Below are 17,556 nucleotides of genomic sequence, written 5' to 3'. Positions count from 1 at the left end.
AGTATTCCAGCTGCCTGGTCAAGGGCCCAAGACCTTCAGCTCAGGATACGACATAAAAACTGATGTCAGGTGTGGGGTGGGTATTGTGTGTGTACAAGCGTCGCAGTCGATCTTCACCTACAGAATACCGGCAAGATCAACTACCATCACATCTACGATCCTGTTGGGGAAGGCCAACCCCGATAAGCATCGCTACAGTATCTTCCGGGCATCGTCAGTGAGCCCGTTTGATCACGAAGGACCAAGGAGCGGTTCCAGTCCGCAGCAGGCTACGGTTGTATAACTCTCACCATCACCGGGGAGTAGACGTCAACTCTTGGTGACTGTATGAGACGGGTTACTTCAGCTCCGACCGCAGCCCTCCTTGTGCCCGATCAGTAAGATAAACCAAGACCTCTGTGATCATCCGACATTATCGCTTGAAGATAGACGACCTCCGGAGCATGGCACGAGTCGGTTCTTCAAGGGCTGCCGATAATTGAAGACATCCACAGCAGGTACCGCTACTGCAGGCTCTGCTGTCCAGGTAAAGCTGAGGTGGATCCCGCAGCTGTCACGAGAGCCGAACCGAGGAACCCCAGGAGACCGGACCACAACCGTTTCACCATCAACCGGCACGCGGGAACCCCCTGTCGTCCGACAGCCCGCTGCGCGTCGCATTTTAAGGTAAGCTACGCTCAGATTGCATAATTTTCACTAGTGGTTGCATACGCCCATTGTTTCCTAGAATAGTGTGAATATAGCTTGTGTGTGTGTTTAGAAAGAAATACAGTGATCGCGACACGTACTAAGCAGCTACTATATCTGATCAGCATGAGTCAATTAGATTCAGGGGAAATGGCAGAAAGCAGTGTAGAGCAGTATTGCAGTATTTCAGAGGCAATGAAACTGATAAGCGTACCTTTCGACGGTGATCGGAGAAAACTGAAAGAATTTATTGATAACGTAAGTACCGCCTTCGAACTCGTTAGGCCGGACCAACATAACTTACTGTTGAAATTTGTGAAAACCAAGATTACAGGAGATGCTAGGAGCAAACTATTAGTTAGGGACCTTTCTTCCACCTGGCGGGAAGTTAAGCAAATATTGGAAGAAAATTACGGCGTGAAAAGAACGCTGGATTACTATGCTTGCCGTATGTTCAGTAGTAGGCAAGGTAATCATGAATCGATAGCAGGGTGGAGTAGCCGAATAGATACAATGCAGTCAGAGTTGAGGGAAGCGGCCTTNAACAGGTAATTATGGAAGGATGGATAAAGAATCCGGTAGAGGATTCGGGTTTGCAAACCGAGATTTAAACAGAGGAATGGCGCGTCCCGGACGCGGAACAGGCGCCGACGTACGGAAGGGTACGGGAATTAGTACGCATGTAGTTACGAAGGCTACAGATGCAGGAATTATTTGCTATGCATGCGGGGTGAGGGGGCACATTAAGCGCATGTGTAGGAAGAGGCACGGCAACACGGGAAGGCAGAATAATTCGGAAAACTGAAGATGGGAACAGAGGAGCAGCCCTTCTGGGACCCAGCAACAGTAATGTTAGGCTGTACAAAGACAGCAGGTTCTCCATTAAGCACCATTACTTTGGAAACAGACGCAGGAGTTAAGGGAAACATGAAATTATTGATCGATACAGGTGCAGAGCTTTACCTGTGCAAGTACAGTAGTATTAAAGAGGGCATTTTATATAACTCGAGGAAAATTCTAAATGTGAAGGGCATATCAGTTTCGGTAGAGAGAACATTGGGAGAACTTAACATTAGGCTGTGCGTTGCAGGGCATGAAATAGAACACCCATTTCAGATAGTGGGAGATGGGGTAGACATACCGTGCGATGGAATTCTGGGGAAGGACTTCTTTGAAAAACAAAAAGCCAAGATAGATTATAGCCACAGACAGGTCATAATGGGGAAAGCAAGAGTAAAATTCGACGAAGACACGGAGGCAAAAGGACAAGCAGATACAGTATACACCATACTAAAACCCAGAAGTGAAACAATAGTGAGGTTGCCGACAGAGTCGCCAGAATTAACGACGGGATTAATAAGTAAGAAAGAACTAGTCCCCGGAGTAATAGTGGCGGAAACGTTAGTCATGGTCCGTGAAGGGACTTGTCTTACAAGCATTCTGAATACGAACGACCGAGAGATGAGGATCAGTTTACCCACAGTAGGCCTAGAAGACTACCAAGAGGCGACAGCACAGATAACTGTTATTAGCAATGCGGAATTGCCTAGCACAGAAGGCAGATTGCGCGAACTAAGGGAGAGAATTAGAGTAGGACACTTGAATGACGTAGAGAGGAGATCTATTGTCAGAATTTGTGAGGACTATAACGACATATTTCACTTGTCGGGAGACAAACTAACGACCACTACAGCCGCAGAGCACGCCATACCGACTCCAGGCATAGATCCGTGTAGAGGCATTGCCAGTAGGAATTACAGGATACCAGAAGCCTTAAAAGGGGAACTGAGCCAAATTACAGATAAAATGCTAAAGGATAAAATAATCAGACACTCAACTAGCCCATGGAATTCGCCCATTATTTTGGTAAAGAAGAAGGAGGATGCTTCAGGGAAACAGAAGTGGAGGTTAGTCGTAGATTTCAGGAGACTCAACGAAGTCACAGTAGGAGATTCGTATCCATCACCACTGTTAACCGAAATATTAGACGCCTTAGGGAAGGCAAGGTACTATACCACCCTTGATCTAACTAATGGGTTCCACCAAGTCCCATTAAGAGAGCAGGATAGATCAAAGACGGCGTTTTCGACACCGAACGGCCATTTTGAGTTTTGCACTATGCCGATGGGAATTTGCTCGGCTCCGGCCACGTTCCAACGCCTAATGACAAATGTACTAAGTGGTTTAATTGGAACGAAGGCACTGATTTATTTGGATGACATAGTAACGTGGGGGGCAACCCTGCAGGAGCATAATGAGAGGTTAACAGAAATTTTCGATAAATTAAGAGTCCATTCCTTACGTCTTCAACCCGACAAATGCGAATTTTTAAGAAAGGAAGTTTGTTACCTGGGCCACAAGATCACGCCTGAGGGGGTAAAGCCAGACGAAGGGAAGATCACCGCTGTGAAAGATTTCCCAGTTCCAAGTAACACGAAGCAGCTCAAGGCATTTTTAGGCCTTGCAGGCTATTATAGGAGGTTTGTGCCAAATTTCAGCCCAATCGCGAAGCCGCTGCACAAATTAACATGTAAGAATACGCCTTACGTATGGGGAAACGACCAAGAGGAGGCTTTTGAAACACTAAAAAACATATTATGCAACCAGCCATTATTACAGTATCCTGATTTTGGAAGGGAGTTCATTGTAACGTGTGACGCAAGCGCAGATGGGATAGGAAGTGTATTAAGTCAAGGCATAATTGGGAAGGATTTGCCCATAGCTTATGCTAGTCGCGTTTTAACTAAAGCAGAGAAAAACTACTCGACGATTGAGAGGGAGCTGACAGCCATAGTATGGGCATGCCGGCAATTCAGACCGTATATTTGGGGAAGGAAGTTCACTATTGTCACAGACCACAAACCCCTGACCTGGATATTTAAAATGAATGACCCAAATTCTAGGATCATGAGATTGAAATTAAAACTGGAAGAATTTGATTACACTATTGTTTACAAGAAGGGAAAAGAGAACTGCAATAGTGACGGGCTGAGTAGGATGTATACAGCAACCGCCAAGGACGTGGGGGAAGAAAAAGGGAATGAGAGGTCGGAAACACTTAGTGCAGGAAACGAAAATGCAGAAACAGATGGAAAATCCGAGGAAGTTACGGTAAAGCAGGCGAAGCTTACTGATAGGGAGAAGCTAGAAATTTTGAAAGAGCTTCATGAAACCCCCGTAGGAGGACACATTGGAATGAATCGAACATACCAGCGGCTAAAACAGTATGTTACTTGGGAAGGGATGAAGACTGACGTGGAAACCTTCATTAAGAGATGTGAAAAATGCCAAAAGAACAAACTGACTCAATGTCACACTCGAATGCCATTGACCATCACAGACACACCCTCCGTAGTTTTTGAAAAGTGCATAGTGGATATAGTAGGTCCAATTAGTCCGAGTGAGGAAGGAAACAGATACATTTTAACCGTGCAAGACGACTTGTCAAAATTTCTAATTGCTGTACCCCTGAAAGAACAAACAGCAGAGGAAGTAGCCAAGGCGTTTGTAGACAACGTCGTGTTAATATACGGACAACCACAGGTAGTTTTATCTGATTGCGGAGCGAACTTCTTAAGTGAAACTTTCAAAAATATGTGCAAGTTACTGGGCATAAAGAAAATTCAGTCTACTTCATTTAGGCCACAGACTCAAGGATCATTAGAAAGAACTCATCGAAGTTTGATGGAATATATTAGGAGTTATGTAGACAAGGATTTAAGAAATTGGGATAAGTGGGTGAGATATGCCACTTTCGCCCATAACACCACGCCACAAAGTTCGACAAATTACATGCCATTTCAACTACTGTACGGCCGGTTACCAAACCTGCCGGGGGTTCTGCAAAGAGAACCAAAAAGTGCATACTATGCCTATGACAGTTATGTCAAGGAACTAGAGGCTAGACTGCAGAGTAGCTATGCCATGGCAAGGGGAAATTTGGAGGCAGCTAAATTAAACAATAAAAGGAATTACGACCGCGCGATACATGTACCGAAGTTTGAGGTAGGCAGCATGGTTTTAGTACGAGATGAAAGTGTTCGCCGTGGCCGATCTAAGAAGCTAGAAGCAGCTTATGTAGGGCCATATGAGATATTGAGGATAGAAGGGCCGAACCTCGTATTGCGCGCGAGACGGTCTAAAGAACTCAAGATACACGCCAATAGGGCTAAACTGTTTTTCACATGATTACAGATGTGGGTGTTAATCCTGGGGATAATTGCTAACGGAGTAGCAGAGGGCGTAGCGCTCGACGTACGCATTGAACCGGTTCAGAGTTCACCCGGGCTTTACTATCAGCACGAGGCAGATGCAAGATTATATAACAGCGAATGGAAGATTGTGACTTACTTAAATCTGAAGCAGGCCAGCGACAATGTTGATACTGTAAGTAAATATATTGAACAGACTGTAGAATTTTGCAGAAAGCATGACGACACGTTATGGCTAAATTTGACAGAATGCAGGACAACTATTAACGATGCTAACAGAAAGCTAAGGAACGTGAAGGAAATGAGGAGCCTTGTTTCCCAGCTCACTAGGACCGAGAAGGTCATTCCTAGACGCAAAAGAGGACTATTCAATTTCATAGGACAGGTATCACATTCGCTTTTCGGGGTGTTAGACTCGGATAATGAAGAGTTTTACAACAGTAAAATTACGCAACTCGAAGGGGAGCAGGCTGACTTAATAAAGTTATCACGGGAACAGATGGTAGTTGTTAAGTCCACCCTAAAATCTGTTAACAAAACATTAAATGATGTTTCCAACAATGAATTAATTTTGAAAAGGGGATTAACAGAGATCAAGGAGTTCATTAACAAGGAGAACGGTCTGATAAAGGAAAAGTATGAGTACACCGCCATGTTAGTGGCATTGAACGACCATGCTATTCAGATACAGAGAGCCTTAGAAGAAGTGAAGGATGAGTACGACATTTTGATTCAATCTTGCTTGAACGCGAAGCAGGGGATCATGCAACCACAGGTACTGTCGCCAAGCCGTTTGCTTGAAGTTTTGAAATCCAGTCAGGATGGATTTCCCCGCGACTTGCAAGTACCCGTTACCCTGAGCGAAGCTTATCTGTATCAATTAGTTAATATTGTAAGCATAGAAGTATATATAGTGGATAGTAACCTTTTATATGTAGTAAAGGTACCATTAGCAACTCATTATATATTTGATGTGTATAAGGTCATACCATTTCCGATGAAGGTTAAAGATACAATTAACAAATTTACCTTCATACAGCCAGAGAAAGAATACATTATGTTAGACACCACGAAACAATTTTATGTAAGGTTACATCAGAATGACTTGGGAATGTGTAAAAAGATGAGTAACAGTAGATTGGTGTGCAAGCAGAGTTTTCCCCTACAAGTCAGCCACACAAGCAGCGATTGTGAGGCTCAGCTGTTACAGCCGGTCAGAGCTATTCCAAAGAGTTGTGCACAAAGAATTTTGGAATTGAGGGAGATGCTCTGGACCCCACTAAGAGATAATTCATGGATTTTCGTGGCCCCCGTAACAGATCATATAACCATTATATGTCCAGATCAAGCACCTTCCAAAATTGAGGTAAAGGGAAGTGGCTTTATCGTGTCTCACGGTGTTGTCGCTTGCAGATTTACTTATACTTTTTCTTCAACCCTGAAGATGGGGGCGATACGTTCCTCCGAAACGTCGGTTAACACCACATATACACGGTGCCAAATCCCAGAAGACTGCATTCTTCATAGTCACCGCCGTGAAAGCCTCAAATCTTACATGGAACATTGATGTTTCTTGCAGATTGTATGGGATATGGTGATAAGATAATGATTAGATCCCTCACCACGCACTCTGTGAACAGCACAAAGAAGGATATTATTCCACCTTTACAATTGGAGTTTGACTGTTGTGAGGCACCATTTAGTAGAATTAATCTGAATGAATTACAGCTGGAGTCACCAATAAAGAACATACTCACTCACAATGATGAACTGGAAATGGCCAGCTATAAGATTAAGGAAGTAGAAAGATTAATTGCAGATCAGGAGTGGAAAATGAAACACTCAATAACTACATCACGGTTGTCAATACTAGCAACTATTGGTTCTGTTGCATTAGGGTTACTCATAAGTGTGCTATGTTGTTGCTGCTGTTGCAAATGTTGCAGGAAATGTTGGCCGAGATTCCTGAAATGGTTCACGGATGGTGATAACTGTAGATCTATTGTGTTTTACCTAGGATCATAAATAGTGTTCATGCATCCTCTGATAGTCTTCACCGACGAGGTATGACTCTTAGCCTCGCTACTAATGTGAAGGACGCAGCTGAATCAGAAGGTGACACAACTGAGTTGACCCCAATGAATATTGTTGTAACCCCGAAAACAAGTAGGCCTAGCAGTAAGAAGTTAGCCGTAGGAAAAAGGTAAATAACCATAGGTTCGAAGATTGGCTAATAAAGAAAAAATGAACCATATTAGCCAATCTCCCTGAGGAAGGGAGGTGTCGTATCCAGGGTTGCGAACCACATAGTAAAAAATCTTTGACAGTTTAGAGTAATTAGTTAAAGAGATTTATGTGTTTATCCGAAAGGGAGCCAAGGGAAGTTGTATATGTATGGCGACCCTAATAGGGAGTGAGTGACACAGACCAGCTTAGTCTAGCTTAGTTTATGCAAGTGTTTCTTGTAATGCCGAGACAAAGAATACGTAAGGACGCTATCTACATCATTTTAGGGGGAGGCTTCAATGTACAAGCCTATATATATTCCTTCAAACAAAGCGGAGGGGGGACTCTTCATTTTCACACTTATCCAGAAAGTCTACGTTATTACGCAGATCGCTTGCCTTGGGTGTTCTTAAGTCTCGGCAAAGGAGCTTGTATTCATGGACCTTCAATAAATAGTCTTATCTACCAACCACCAAGGATTGTTCTTTGAGCTATATCACTCTTAAGCGACGCCTTATCCAGCGCTCCACGGCAACCTGAGCAGATCAGCATCCGCTCGGCTCATCTGTAGGCAAGTATTCCAGCTGCCTGGTCAAGGGCCCAAGACCTTCAGCTCGGGATACGACAATATGGCAAAGAGTGGATGTTATGAAGCTACACTGAAGAGGTTTGTCTAGAGGTAAATACAGAGACAACTAAGTATTTGTCTAAAGAAGGACAAAATCATAACACAAAGATAGCCAATAGATCCTTTGTAAAGGATATTTGGGAATGAGAGTAACAAATCAAAATTTGATTCACCAGGAAATTAAGAACAGATTAAATGCAGGTTTGGCATTGCTAACATTCAGTTCAGAACCTTTCATCTTCTTGTCTAAAAGCAAAAAATTAAAATATGCAAAACTGTAATTTGCCCGTGGTTTTGAATGGGTGAAAAACTTGGTCTCTGACATTAAGGGATGAACATAGATTGAGGGTACTGCAGCTGATGTGGCTTCTAACCAAAAATTCGCATGTTTTGTGGGAACAGGGGATGGACACCTGTTATTTGTTGAGAATTCAAGTACAGATTGAAACATTTGACTTGTTAAAAGACTCGAGGGGTTTAATTCTTACATAGAACCAAGAACAGGTACTGCAGTTGGCTGGAGCATATTCATAAAATGTCGGGGGAAATAGTAGCTTCAGCAGAGCAGTATTGCAGTGGGAGGCATCTGAGTTATAAATACAAAAATAAGATATTTGAACTGTAACATTAAAAATAGCTATAATTGTCATAATATGGTGATTGCTGAATAAGTAAGGTTCCTGTTGTCATAAAGATTAAATGAGAAGTCATGTAGCTGAAGTAACGCCATGTTTCGGTATAGCTCCTGATTGTCCCATTTTTTCTTCGTGGTAATAACTTCTCTTGCATTTGCAGTAATTCACAACTAGCCATTTTCATTATTGTGGTATTGACAACCTCCACAGCTTTGCCATTTTTTTTTTGCATGTTATGACTAGCAAGTGCTACCACCTACTGAAAAAATATTTGACTAACACAAATATTAGGCGGCGCCATAGCTCAAGCGTTTAGTCACTTTTTCAAGTTGAAAACTGCTGGTATGCCTAGTGGATTAACATGATTGAATTTTGAAGAATTTTTTATGGTCTCACACAAAAGTGAGACATGTTATCATGAGTTCTGTCTTCTGGGATATAAGGCCATGTAGTCTGGTGAAAAGTGAAAGGAAGGTATCACCTTAGATTTGAGGGTCAAAAGGTAAGCAAAGCAAGACAACAGCATGAAGCAGGTGGCAAGAAGAGGTCTGCAGAGCACCCTTTTCAGTTGCGTCTACAAGAAGGGGCTGGTAATTGACACTGGCTCTTTCTGGTGACCCCAAGAGATCCATCTTCTAAATAATCATTTATTTTAAACATACCTAACATAATGGACAATGTCCAGCCTAATATTTTCATAATTACTTTAATTAGTTTTCGGATATGCACCTAACATACGAAGTGCTATTGGCAGGTTCCTGGACTAGGTAAAAAAAAATGCTGGCTTAACTTAATTATGGCTGCCATCTCCTTCAAAATAGTCTTCTTGAGAACATATGCAGTGATACCATCATTTTTTCACGCTTCGAAAGCACCATGGAAGTCAGTTTTCTTAATGCTGTTGAGTACCGCTTGCAATTCTGTTTGAATGTCTGGCACTTTTTCAAAATGTCGTCCCATCAGTTTCATTTTCAATTTGGGAAACAAAGCAAAATCACGGGGGACAAAGTCCAGCAAGTAGGGAGGATGGGGAATGATAACCATGTTGTTAGTCACAAAATCTGTAGTTTTCAGGGAAGTGTTTTTGGGCGCGTTTTGTTGAAGGAGCAATGCGGTACATGTTCATATTTTCTGTTAAGATCTCCCGGAAAACTCCATGACTGATACCAAAAGTGTCTGTGAACTCATGGATTGTTCAGTAATGATCTTCGTGGCTGAGTTCTCAAATTTTTTCAACATTTTCTGTCATTTTGCTGGTTCACCCTCAATGTTCATCATCTTCAGCCGACACATGACTGCCTTGAAATGCGAATGCCATTCAAAAACCAGAAAGTTCTCCAAAAGCCTCACGAAGCATTTCAAGGGTTTCTGTAGCGGATTTACCAAGCTTCATGTAAAACTTGAAGCAGACACATTGCTCGATTTGCCATCCATCACAGACAAAATGAAACAAAATTAAAAAAGAACAGATGTAAGAACAATGTGTGTTCACAGTGGGGTGTAATGTGGCAGACTGATGCAATAGGCTTTCAGAAGTGTGATCTTTGCCTCCCCTCTCATCTTTCACTGAAGCAGTTACAACAATAACAGTCCAGGAACTTTCTGATACCACCTTGTATGGAGGGTGAACTGTAGTCTAAACAACACTGTGTTCTTTTTATTCCTCCCAGCGACGATACAAGGGTGGCAGGTATGCAAATTTATGAAGTGGATAAAAGTTTTGGTACCAATCAGTGTCAAAAAAGTGCTCAGGAAACTGTCAAAATAAGAGGTCACATAAATTCAGTTACTTAACCCTTATTTTATCAATGCCCCCCTTTTATTCACAGAACCCCATAAGCAGAATGAAATATGAGAGGTATGATAGAATACAGAAGTACAGAGGGATAGTACATTGAGTATAGTGACTGGCTATGGGCTGAACAACTGAGGAATCGGAGTTTTGAGCCCTGGTAGGGGCAAGAATTTTCTCTTCTGAACGTTGTTCAGCTCTGGGGCTCACCCACCCTCCTGTACAGTGGATGCTGGGGTTAAAGCGGCCGGCCCGTGAAGCTGACCACTCATCAACTAATGCCAAGATCAAGAAAACGTGAATCTATACAACCGCTTGCCCATACACGCTCATGGTGTAGTGCTTAATTAAGCACTGGGACAGCTTTATCTTTTTATAATGTAAGATACTTCACGATGTTTTAAGACCTAATTTAAATAGGTTCCAGAACTTTAGTAATTTAAAAACCAGTAAGACACCAATCTGTCGAAATATTTGCTTCAAATTAACTGGTTATTCAGTTTTTTTTAACGAACGATTAAAATGAAACGCATTGCTCTATTTTTTTTTAATTCGCTTAGTGGGGGGGTGGAGTCCAACTGGGTCCATTCGGCATGGCGGCAACTGATTGGCCTATTGTAGCCTCCCCTGGGTGATTATGATGTTGGAGAATTTGGTGGAATGAAGACTGGCAGGGGAAACCGAAGTACTCGGAGAAAATCCGCCCCTGCGCCACTCTGTCCACCGCAAACCCCACTTAATCAGACTCGGCATCGAACCCTGGCCGCCGCGGTGTGAAGCCAACGACCCAACGACTAACCGCTTGATCTATGGCATCTATGGGCCAACGACAAACCGCTTGATCTATGGTGCGGCCTATGCATCGCTCTAAATCGCTGGTTTGAACGTCCAAGCACGTTCAAGCAGTTCTTACGTGTTTAAAATGGATAAACTGGTGATCTTCAGTTCGTCAAGTTTGTGGACCTGTGTGTGTACCTACATATCTGAACTGGTTCAAATATCCAGCAGTTCTAGGAGTTGCCACGCCATTGCGTTGCAAAGGGAAAATTTGTTTCGGAAGGCCTGTTGTTTACAATTTAGTGCTTTGCTTGTAGTGCGTGAAAGAGAGAAAATACCTCAGGTAAAAGATTCCGAAATCAATTACAGTATGAAGAAAGCAGTTTTCTGGGATTTGACACCGTGTATATATATATATAACCGACGTTTCGGAGGAACGTATCGCCTCCGGTAAAAGGTTCTTACGGTCTCTTTGCCTGCGGATTTCTTATATTTTTCCTTCTACCCTGAAGATGGAGGCGATACGTTCCTCCGAAACGTCGGATAACACCACATATACACGGTATCAAATCCCAGAAGACTGCTTTCTTCATAGTCACCGCCGTGAAAACCTCAAATCTTACAATTACTGTATGTTCGAAGTACCGAGATGGAGGTCTGTTTTTATTGTAGCTAAAGAACTATCTTCGTTCTTAGGTGCAGATGTAGTGTAAATCTCTCAGCTTTAGAAAATGATAAAAATCAATTTAGGTTTGTTTCACGAAACTATTTGCAAAGTAGCTCATTTTACTCTATTGACGATTTTGTCGAGCATGCAGTGGGATCAAATGTTAAGAGTAAATAAATGGTCTGTGTGCTTGTATTATACGTTGTTGAGACTTGCTTGTAAGTGTGGTAGTATGTGTGCCGTCTGTGTTTGTTATGAATTTTAATATGTTATAATGAAACTTATTGATGATAAGGCTGGCCAATGTGTGTGGAATGGCAAGGTGCGCAACTGTGCATCATGAAGTTGTTATGGTTGGAAATATGAGGGATTTTGTTAAGGGTCGAATTTGACAGTGGTTTTTCCACGCCATATGTCTGTTGTCTTGACAACTTGTGCTGTCTGCATGAGGCCTGATTATATATTTTATTGGGCCAAGGACATATGATGTGTAGTCATCATGATTTTGAAATGTGTGACATGTTTTATATCCAGCCCTACAGGGAGATGATTGGATCCATGAATTGAAAATAAATGTAAATGTAAAATATATAAGAGCAATGCGTGGTTGGAGTCCTGTGAGGGTTGGGCAAATGGAGCGAAGTCAAAGTTCAGGATCGCATGTGCCCAACAATCACAAAAATGCAGTAATTGAGCACAATCCTGATTCAGGGAGCTGAAACATTTTATATTAATCGTTTTAAGAACCTGAATATCATGTCATTGAATTCCGATCTTTAAACCAATTCATGCTGGATAGAATTCGCTGCTAGTCCAGCTGTGTATCTGTTTTTGTTCATCGGTAATAATCTTGGGCGCTACAAGGCCTGTTGGGGGGGGCAGTCATGTTTACCCGCTGCCAGATTAAGAAAAAGTTGAAAAAGGAAGGAAATGTATCAAATAATACCATCAATTACAATTATTTTAAAACAGGAATCCCCCGCCCTGAATACGGGAGCCAGGATAGCATAGTCAGTATAGCGACTGCGTGCAGGATGGATGAATAAGGGGACGGAGTTCGAGTCCCAGTAGGGTGAAGAATTTTCTCCACGTCATCCACACCAGCTCTGGGGCCCACCCAGCCTCCTATCCAATGGGTACTGGGGCCTATTTCCTCTGGGGGTAGAGTGGCAGTGACGTGAAGCTGACCGCTCAGCTCCAGCTAGTGCCGACGTCAAGAGAGAGTGGATCTATACATCCATTCCCTCATATGCCTTCATGGCATAGTGCATAAATAGTTAAGCCCAGGGACAATGTTGCCTTTTTTTTGCCTTACCTGTCCTGAATACGGTTGGATGATCAGTGAAAATCATTTTAAACTGAAGTTTAATGAATTTTTGCTGCCAAGAAAATCTTCAGTGTCACATTTGTGCTTGGGTTTGTGTACTTAACTGTAGCATGCAACAGCTTGGTGAAAATGGGAATTTGAAGTTATAGTACATTGCTTATGTACTTACTTACTCACTCATGGAGCTGAACCCTTCTGGAGGAGCCGCCAAATCTGCAGCTACTCAAGAATTTTCCAGCATTTTTTGGAACCCGAAGGTTCATTACCGCGTTCACAAGAGCCCTCCACTGGTCCCTATCCTGAGCCAGATCTATCCAATCCATACCATCCCATCCTGTTTCTCTAAGATCCATTCTAATATTGTCCACCCACCTACACCTTGGTCTTCCCTGTGGTCTCTTTCCTTCTGGCTTTCCCACCAATATCCTATATGCATTCCTCGTCTCCCCCATTCCTGCTACATGACCTGCCCACCTCATCCTCCTTGACTTGATCATTCTAATTATACTTGGAGAAGAGTACAAGTTATGAAGCTCCTCATTATGCAGTTTTCTCCAACCTCCTGTCACTTCATCTCTCTTTGGTCCAAATATTCTCCTCAACACCCTCTGCTCAAACACTCTCAGTCTATGTTCCTCCCTTAATGTCAGAGACCAAGTTTCACACCCATACAGAACCACAGGCAAAATTATAGTTTTGTATATTCTATTTTTTATGTTTTTGGACAACAGACAGGAAGACAAAAGGTTATAGTACATTACTGTTGTGACAAACTGTATCGTATATGTGATTTGAAAAAGAACTATTGGTTGCAGTTAAAATAACAGAATATAACTGCTGATTACTTTAATGGAACCAACAAAATGAAATAGTGCTATATCTTTTGCGATACACTGATCAGTTAAAAGTCAGTTAAGGTAGAGAGGGGTTAGGTGCACTGTAAAATTTGGATAGTTTCATTTTGAACTCTTGTAGCTACTTGAAAGCAGCTTATAAAATGTCGAAAATGGCCTTGCATGGTCTTTAGCAAAACAACTTTCTGTTCAGCAGTTTGCCATCTGTTAAAATTCTAAAGGAAAGTGAGAACATAAACAGAAATAATTATGTGTTGCTTGTGACACACTTAAGTTTGTAATAGCTGTGGTTTCCCATTTTGTTTTAAATTGTACTTCTCATGCAGAACTGCCTAAAATGGATTTATATGAGCTTAAGACTTTTATCAGATTTTAAAAAAATATTAGTCCCTCACATATCCTGTGCGAATGTGAGGCCTTAGCTTATTTAAGATTACTTCACTTGGGTCAATATTTTATGGAACAAAGTGACTATTTCAATGTCCCCATGTACAAAATCCTGCGCTTCATTTGAAGTGCAGGATTGCTGAGGGGATAATCAAAAGGGAAGGCACAGTAGATCACTGTGGTCTTGGTGCAAGGGCCAAGAAGGCTCACCCCTTATACATTCATTCATCTCATAAGTCTACGTTTGTCTTTGAAAATAGAATAAGTTGGCCAAAAGTTACATGTTATACTGTTTGAAAGCATTTTACCTACTGGAATAGGTGCTTGGCCTTCTAAGGTTAACTGTATGTTATGCTTACACACATCCCCCAGTAGCAAAAATTCAAGTGGCAAGTGAGTACAACAGAAACAAGCGAAATGATTAATAAAACATAATCATTTAAATTTGGTTGATTAGAATGGCCTAATATGCAAAGGGGAGATATCTGGAAAATTTCACAAGGTCAAATTACAGCAAATGAACGATAGTTATCCCTGTAGCAGTGCATCCTTCCCTGTTAGTAGAAGTGGAAGGCTGGAGTGACAGCTGGTGTAACTTCACTCACTGTCATGAATTCGCATACTTGTACTGGTCAGTAGGACGACTCCAGTATTAATGAACAGAACATAGTTGGTTGAGGCACTGTGCTACAAGCTGGAAGGTCATGGGTTCAAGTCCCTATGAGGTCATTGCATTTTTTCAATTAACGTAATCCTTCCAGCCTCACAATGGCCCTGGGGTCGGCTCAGCCTCTAACAGAAATGAGTACCAGGAATTAATTAAATAATTTTCCTGGGGAGTAAAGCGCGGCTAGCGCATAAGGCTGACAACCTTACCACCATCTTTGAGCCGATTGTCTAGATAATGTGGGACCCTCAACATCTCACAACCCTATGGACCTTCACGGCCTGGTACAGGGATAGCTTACTTTTACTAGCGTGCTTTTGTGGCCATAGTTGTAACATCTGACCATTCTTGCTCTTGCCCCACTCCACCTTGATTTAGAATGCTTTCTGTTATGATTATTAATCTTATTTCCATGATCAGCACCACAGCTGCCACCACCTCCTCTTCCTGCTGTCCTCTCTCCCTTGCTCCTTCACCTCTTTGAAGCTCTTCCCATAAAAGATAAACTCTGTGACCAGTACTCTGCAAGCGAACTGTACCAACCAAGGAAGCTCCTCCCATTCCATTACAAATTGTGTAACTGTACCCCTTCCCTCCCCAGTTCCTTCTCATGTGTGTGGAGTAGAAGTACATGTTCACTACTCAGCATTCATTTGTCAACTTCCATAATTACCATGTTATTTTGTTGTGTTTTTAACTAAATTACAGATTACGCCAAAGTCCATAGTAGCTGCAATTAAAGCAAGGAGGATACATCATAATAACTACATTTATATACAATGAATTCTGATTCGACAAAAAAAAAATCTACAGTTACAGTAAAAACTACTACAACCATAACAGAAACTGTAACTGCTGAAAATGCTTCATCTCCTACAAAACCTACGAAGAGAACCAATTTTAAACCTGCATGTACAGCAAAAGCTACTCACACTCCAAAGCCTCCAGCTGCCAGTAAGCCTACAAATGTTGCAAAAGTTCCACCAGCAATGAAAGCTGCTGGACATCCACCAAAACCAAAAGCTGCTGGACATCCACCAAAACCAAAAGCTGCAGCAGTACAAACATCTGGAACCACAGTGCAAGCTAGAACTGTGTCTACTACTGTGCAGAAAGTAACTACTGTAAAATCACAGGTAATCATATTTTTTTAATGCTAGTGGGGTACTGTACCTTGTACTGCGGCCACTTCTGGCCTATTGTACCAGCCCCAGATGATAGGTGAGGGTGATTGTGGAGCAATTGGTGGAATGAAGATTGGCAGGGGAAACCAAAGTACTCGGAGAAAACCTGCCCCAGTGCCACTTTGTCCACCACAAATCCCACTTGACCAGACCCGGGATCGAACCCAGGCCGCCGCGGTGGGAAGCCAGTGACTAATCGCTTGAGCTATGGCGCGGCCAAAATCAGAGGTATGGAATTATGGTGTGTCAAACGAAACAGTTATAATTCTAACAACCCCATATAAATTATTGATCTTGGCCTTACAGACCAAAAAATGTCCATACTTTCTTCTTGTCTCCTGATGTGTTGTATAAGTTACTAAGATCATTGTGCTTTGAGAGATTGCACATAAGCATTGGTAGTAATCCTTTTGCATATTGGCTTTATTTCCCGTGCGGGGTACTATTGTGGCTGTCAATGCAAAAGTCAGTGAGTAAATAAGACTAATATTAATGTATTAATATTTGGTTCTTATGTATAGTATGCATAATACAAACAAGTTTAATACATATTTTTCTTTGGGAGCTACAGTCCATGATGAACTTTGGCCTTTTATGATTGTTTGCCATTGGTCCCAATCCCGCTACTTTGTCTCCAATGTCTGACTCCCACTGTCTTAAAACCTTCAACTGAATTCAGCCACCTGATATCAGGTTTTCCTACTTGTCAGGTGCCCTCTGGTTTTGTATAGAGTTAACTTCCTGCATTCTAAAGAGATGTCCCAACCATATACTCTTCCCTAGCCTTCTAACTTCTTGTAGAGCTAACAGTTCAGTGCTGTATTGTTGTTACTTCCCCACTTCTGTAGATGGCCAGGAAATTCGAGGTTCTCGCTTGTAAGTCCTTGATTTTGCTAGGTAATTTTAGGTGTTTCCATCCAGCTGCAATTGTTAAAAGATTCTCAACTCAAGGGGTCTTTATCGGGTGGGGTTGCCAACCCCATGCCCAACCCCAGCCTGGAGGACTAGGGTATCCATTTTTATATGTATAATATAAACACCGTCATAAATGCAACAGTTTATTGCAGCTCTTTGTGTTTCTTCTTTTACACTACATGTTTTGGCCATAACTGGCCATCATCAGGTATATCTCGCTTACATAGCTGTCACACTGCATGTAATTCAAAATTTAAAAACACCAGCTTTCTTAATTGTCATTGCTGCGCTTCAATCAGTTCCGATATACCAGAATCCCCTTGCTGATTTTGTCAGTTATGTTTAAAATCTGTGTTAATATACAGTCGTTGATTTGATTTAGAATTTTTAAAATCTACAATTTAAATTATTTTTTTTTAATCACAGGGATACCTGCTATATGTCTACATGTGCTGCAGTGGCTACTTCTTGCTTTCAGCCCCGTTCATGTATTATTCTGTGCAGGCTCCCTGTGTGCATGCCGCTGCTTATCTTTAATATGTGTTAAAGATAAGCAGCGGCACCCACACAGGGAGACACTGCTCTTCTTTGTAGCTGTG

The 17,556-nt window shown here is 42.0% G+C and overlaps 2 protein-coding genes across 5 annotated transcripts in view; both read left to right on the top strand.

Annotated features, from left to right (window-relative positions):
* The first annotated feature begins 379 nt into the window (after window positions 1-379).
* Window positions 380-6,879, top strand: LOC117283055. Its single transcript, XM_033755322.1, has 3 exons — window positions 380-945; window positions 4,882-5,073; window positions 6,478-6,879. The coding sequence occupies exons 1-3, from the start codon at window positions 814-816 to the stop codon at window positions 6,502-6,504; spliced, it is 351 nt and encodes a 116-aa protein (XP_033611213.1). The 5' UTR covers window positions 380-813; the 3' UTR covers window positions 6,505-6,879.
* A 4,248-nt stretch (window positions 6,880-11,127) lies between these two features.
* Window positions 11,128-17,556, top strand: part of LOC111874083 (histone H1B) — a 10,925-nt gene continuing 4,496 nt past the window's right edge. Inside the window, exons 1-2 of one of the 4 annotated variants that reach the window (XM_023869291.2) lie at window positions 11,128-11,239; window positions 15,567-15,994. In XM_023869291.2, coding sequence (XP_023725059.1) covers window positions 15,638-15,994 — 357 coding nt within the window. In that variant the 5' untranslated portion in view covers window positions 11,128-11,239; window positions 15,567-15,637. Of the gene's footprint in view, window positions 11,300-15,566; window positions 15,995-17,556 lie in introns of all 4 variants that reach the window. The other 3 variants (XM_023869290.2, XM_023869292.2, XM_023869293.2) reach the window with 3 other exon arrangements.

The sequence above is a fragment of the Cryptotermes secundus genome, unplaced genomic scaffold (genome assembly GCF_002891405.2).
Source record: "Cryptotermes secundus unplaced genomic scaffold, Csec_1.0 scaffold2063, whole genome shotgun sequence".
Lineage (NCBI taxonomy): Eukaryota > Metazoa > Arthropoda > Insecta > Blattodea > Kalotermitidae > Cryptotermes > Cryptotermes secundus.
The sequence above is the reverse complement of the archived record's forward strand: the minus strand, read 5'-3'. Positions and strand labels throughout refer to the sequence as shown.

Excerpts from the sequence above, each read along its gene's own strand:
- LOC117283055 (XM_033755322.1), top strand. The coding sequence starts at position 814 with ATGAGTCAATTAGATTCAGGGGAAATGGCAGAAAGCAGTGTAGAGCAG. Across the intron at positions 946-4,881 it reads TGAAAGAATTTATTGATAAC|ATGTGGGTGTTAATCCTGGG; the intron begins GTAAGTACCGCC and ends ACATGATTACAG. Across the intron at positions 5,074-6,477 it reads CCAGCGACAATGTTGATACT|ATTGTATGGGATATGGTGAT; the intron begins GTAAGTAAATAT and ends TGTTTCTTGCAG.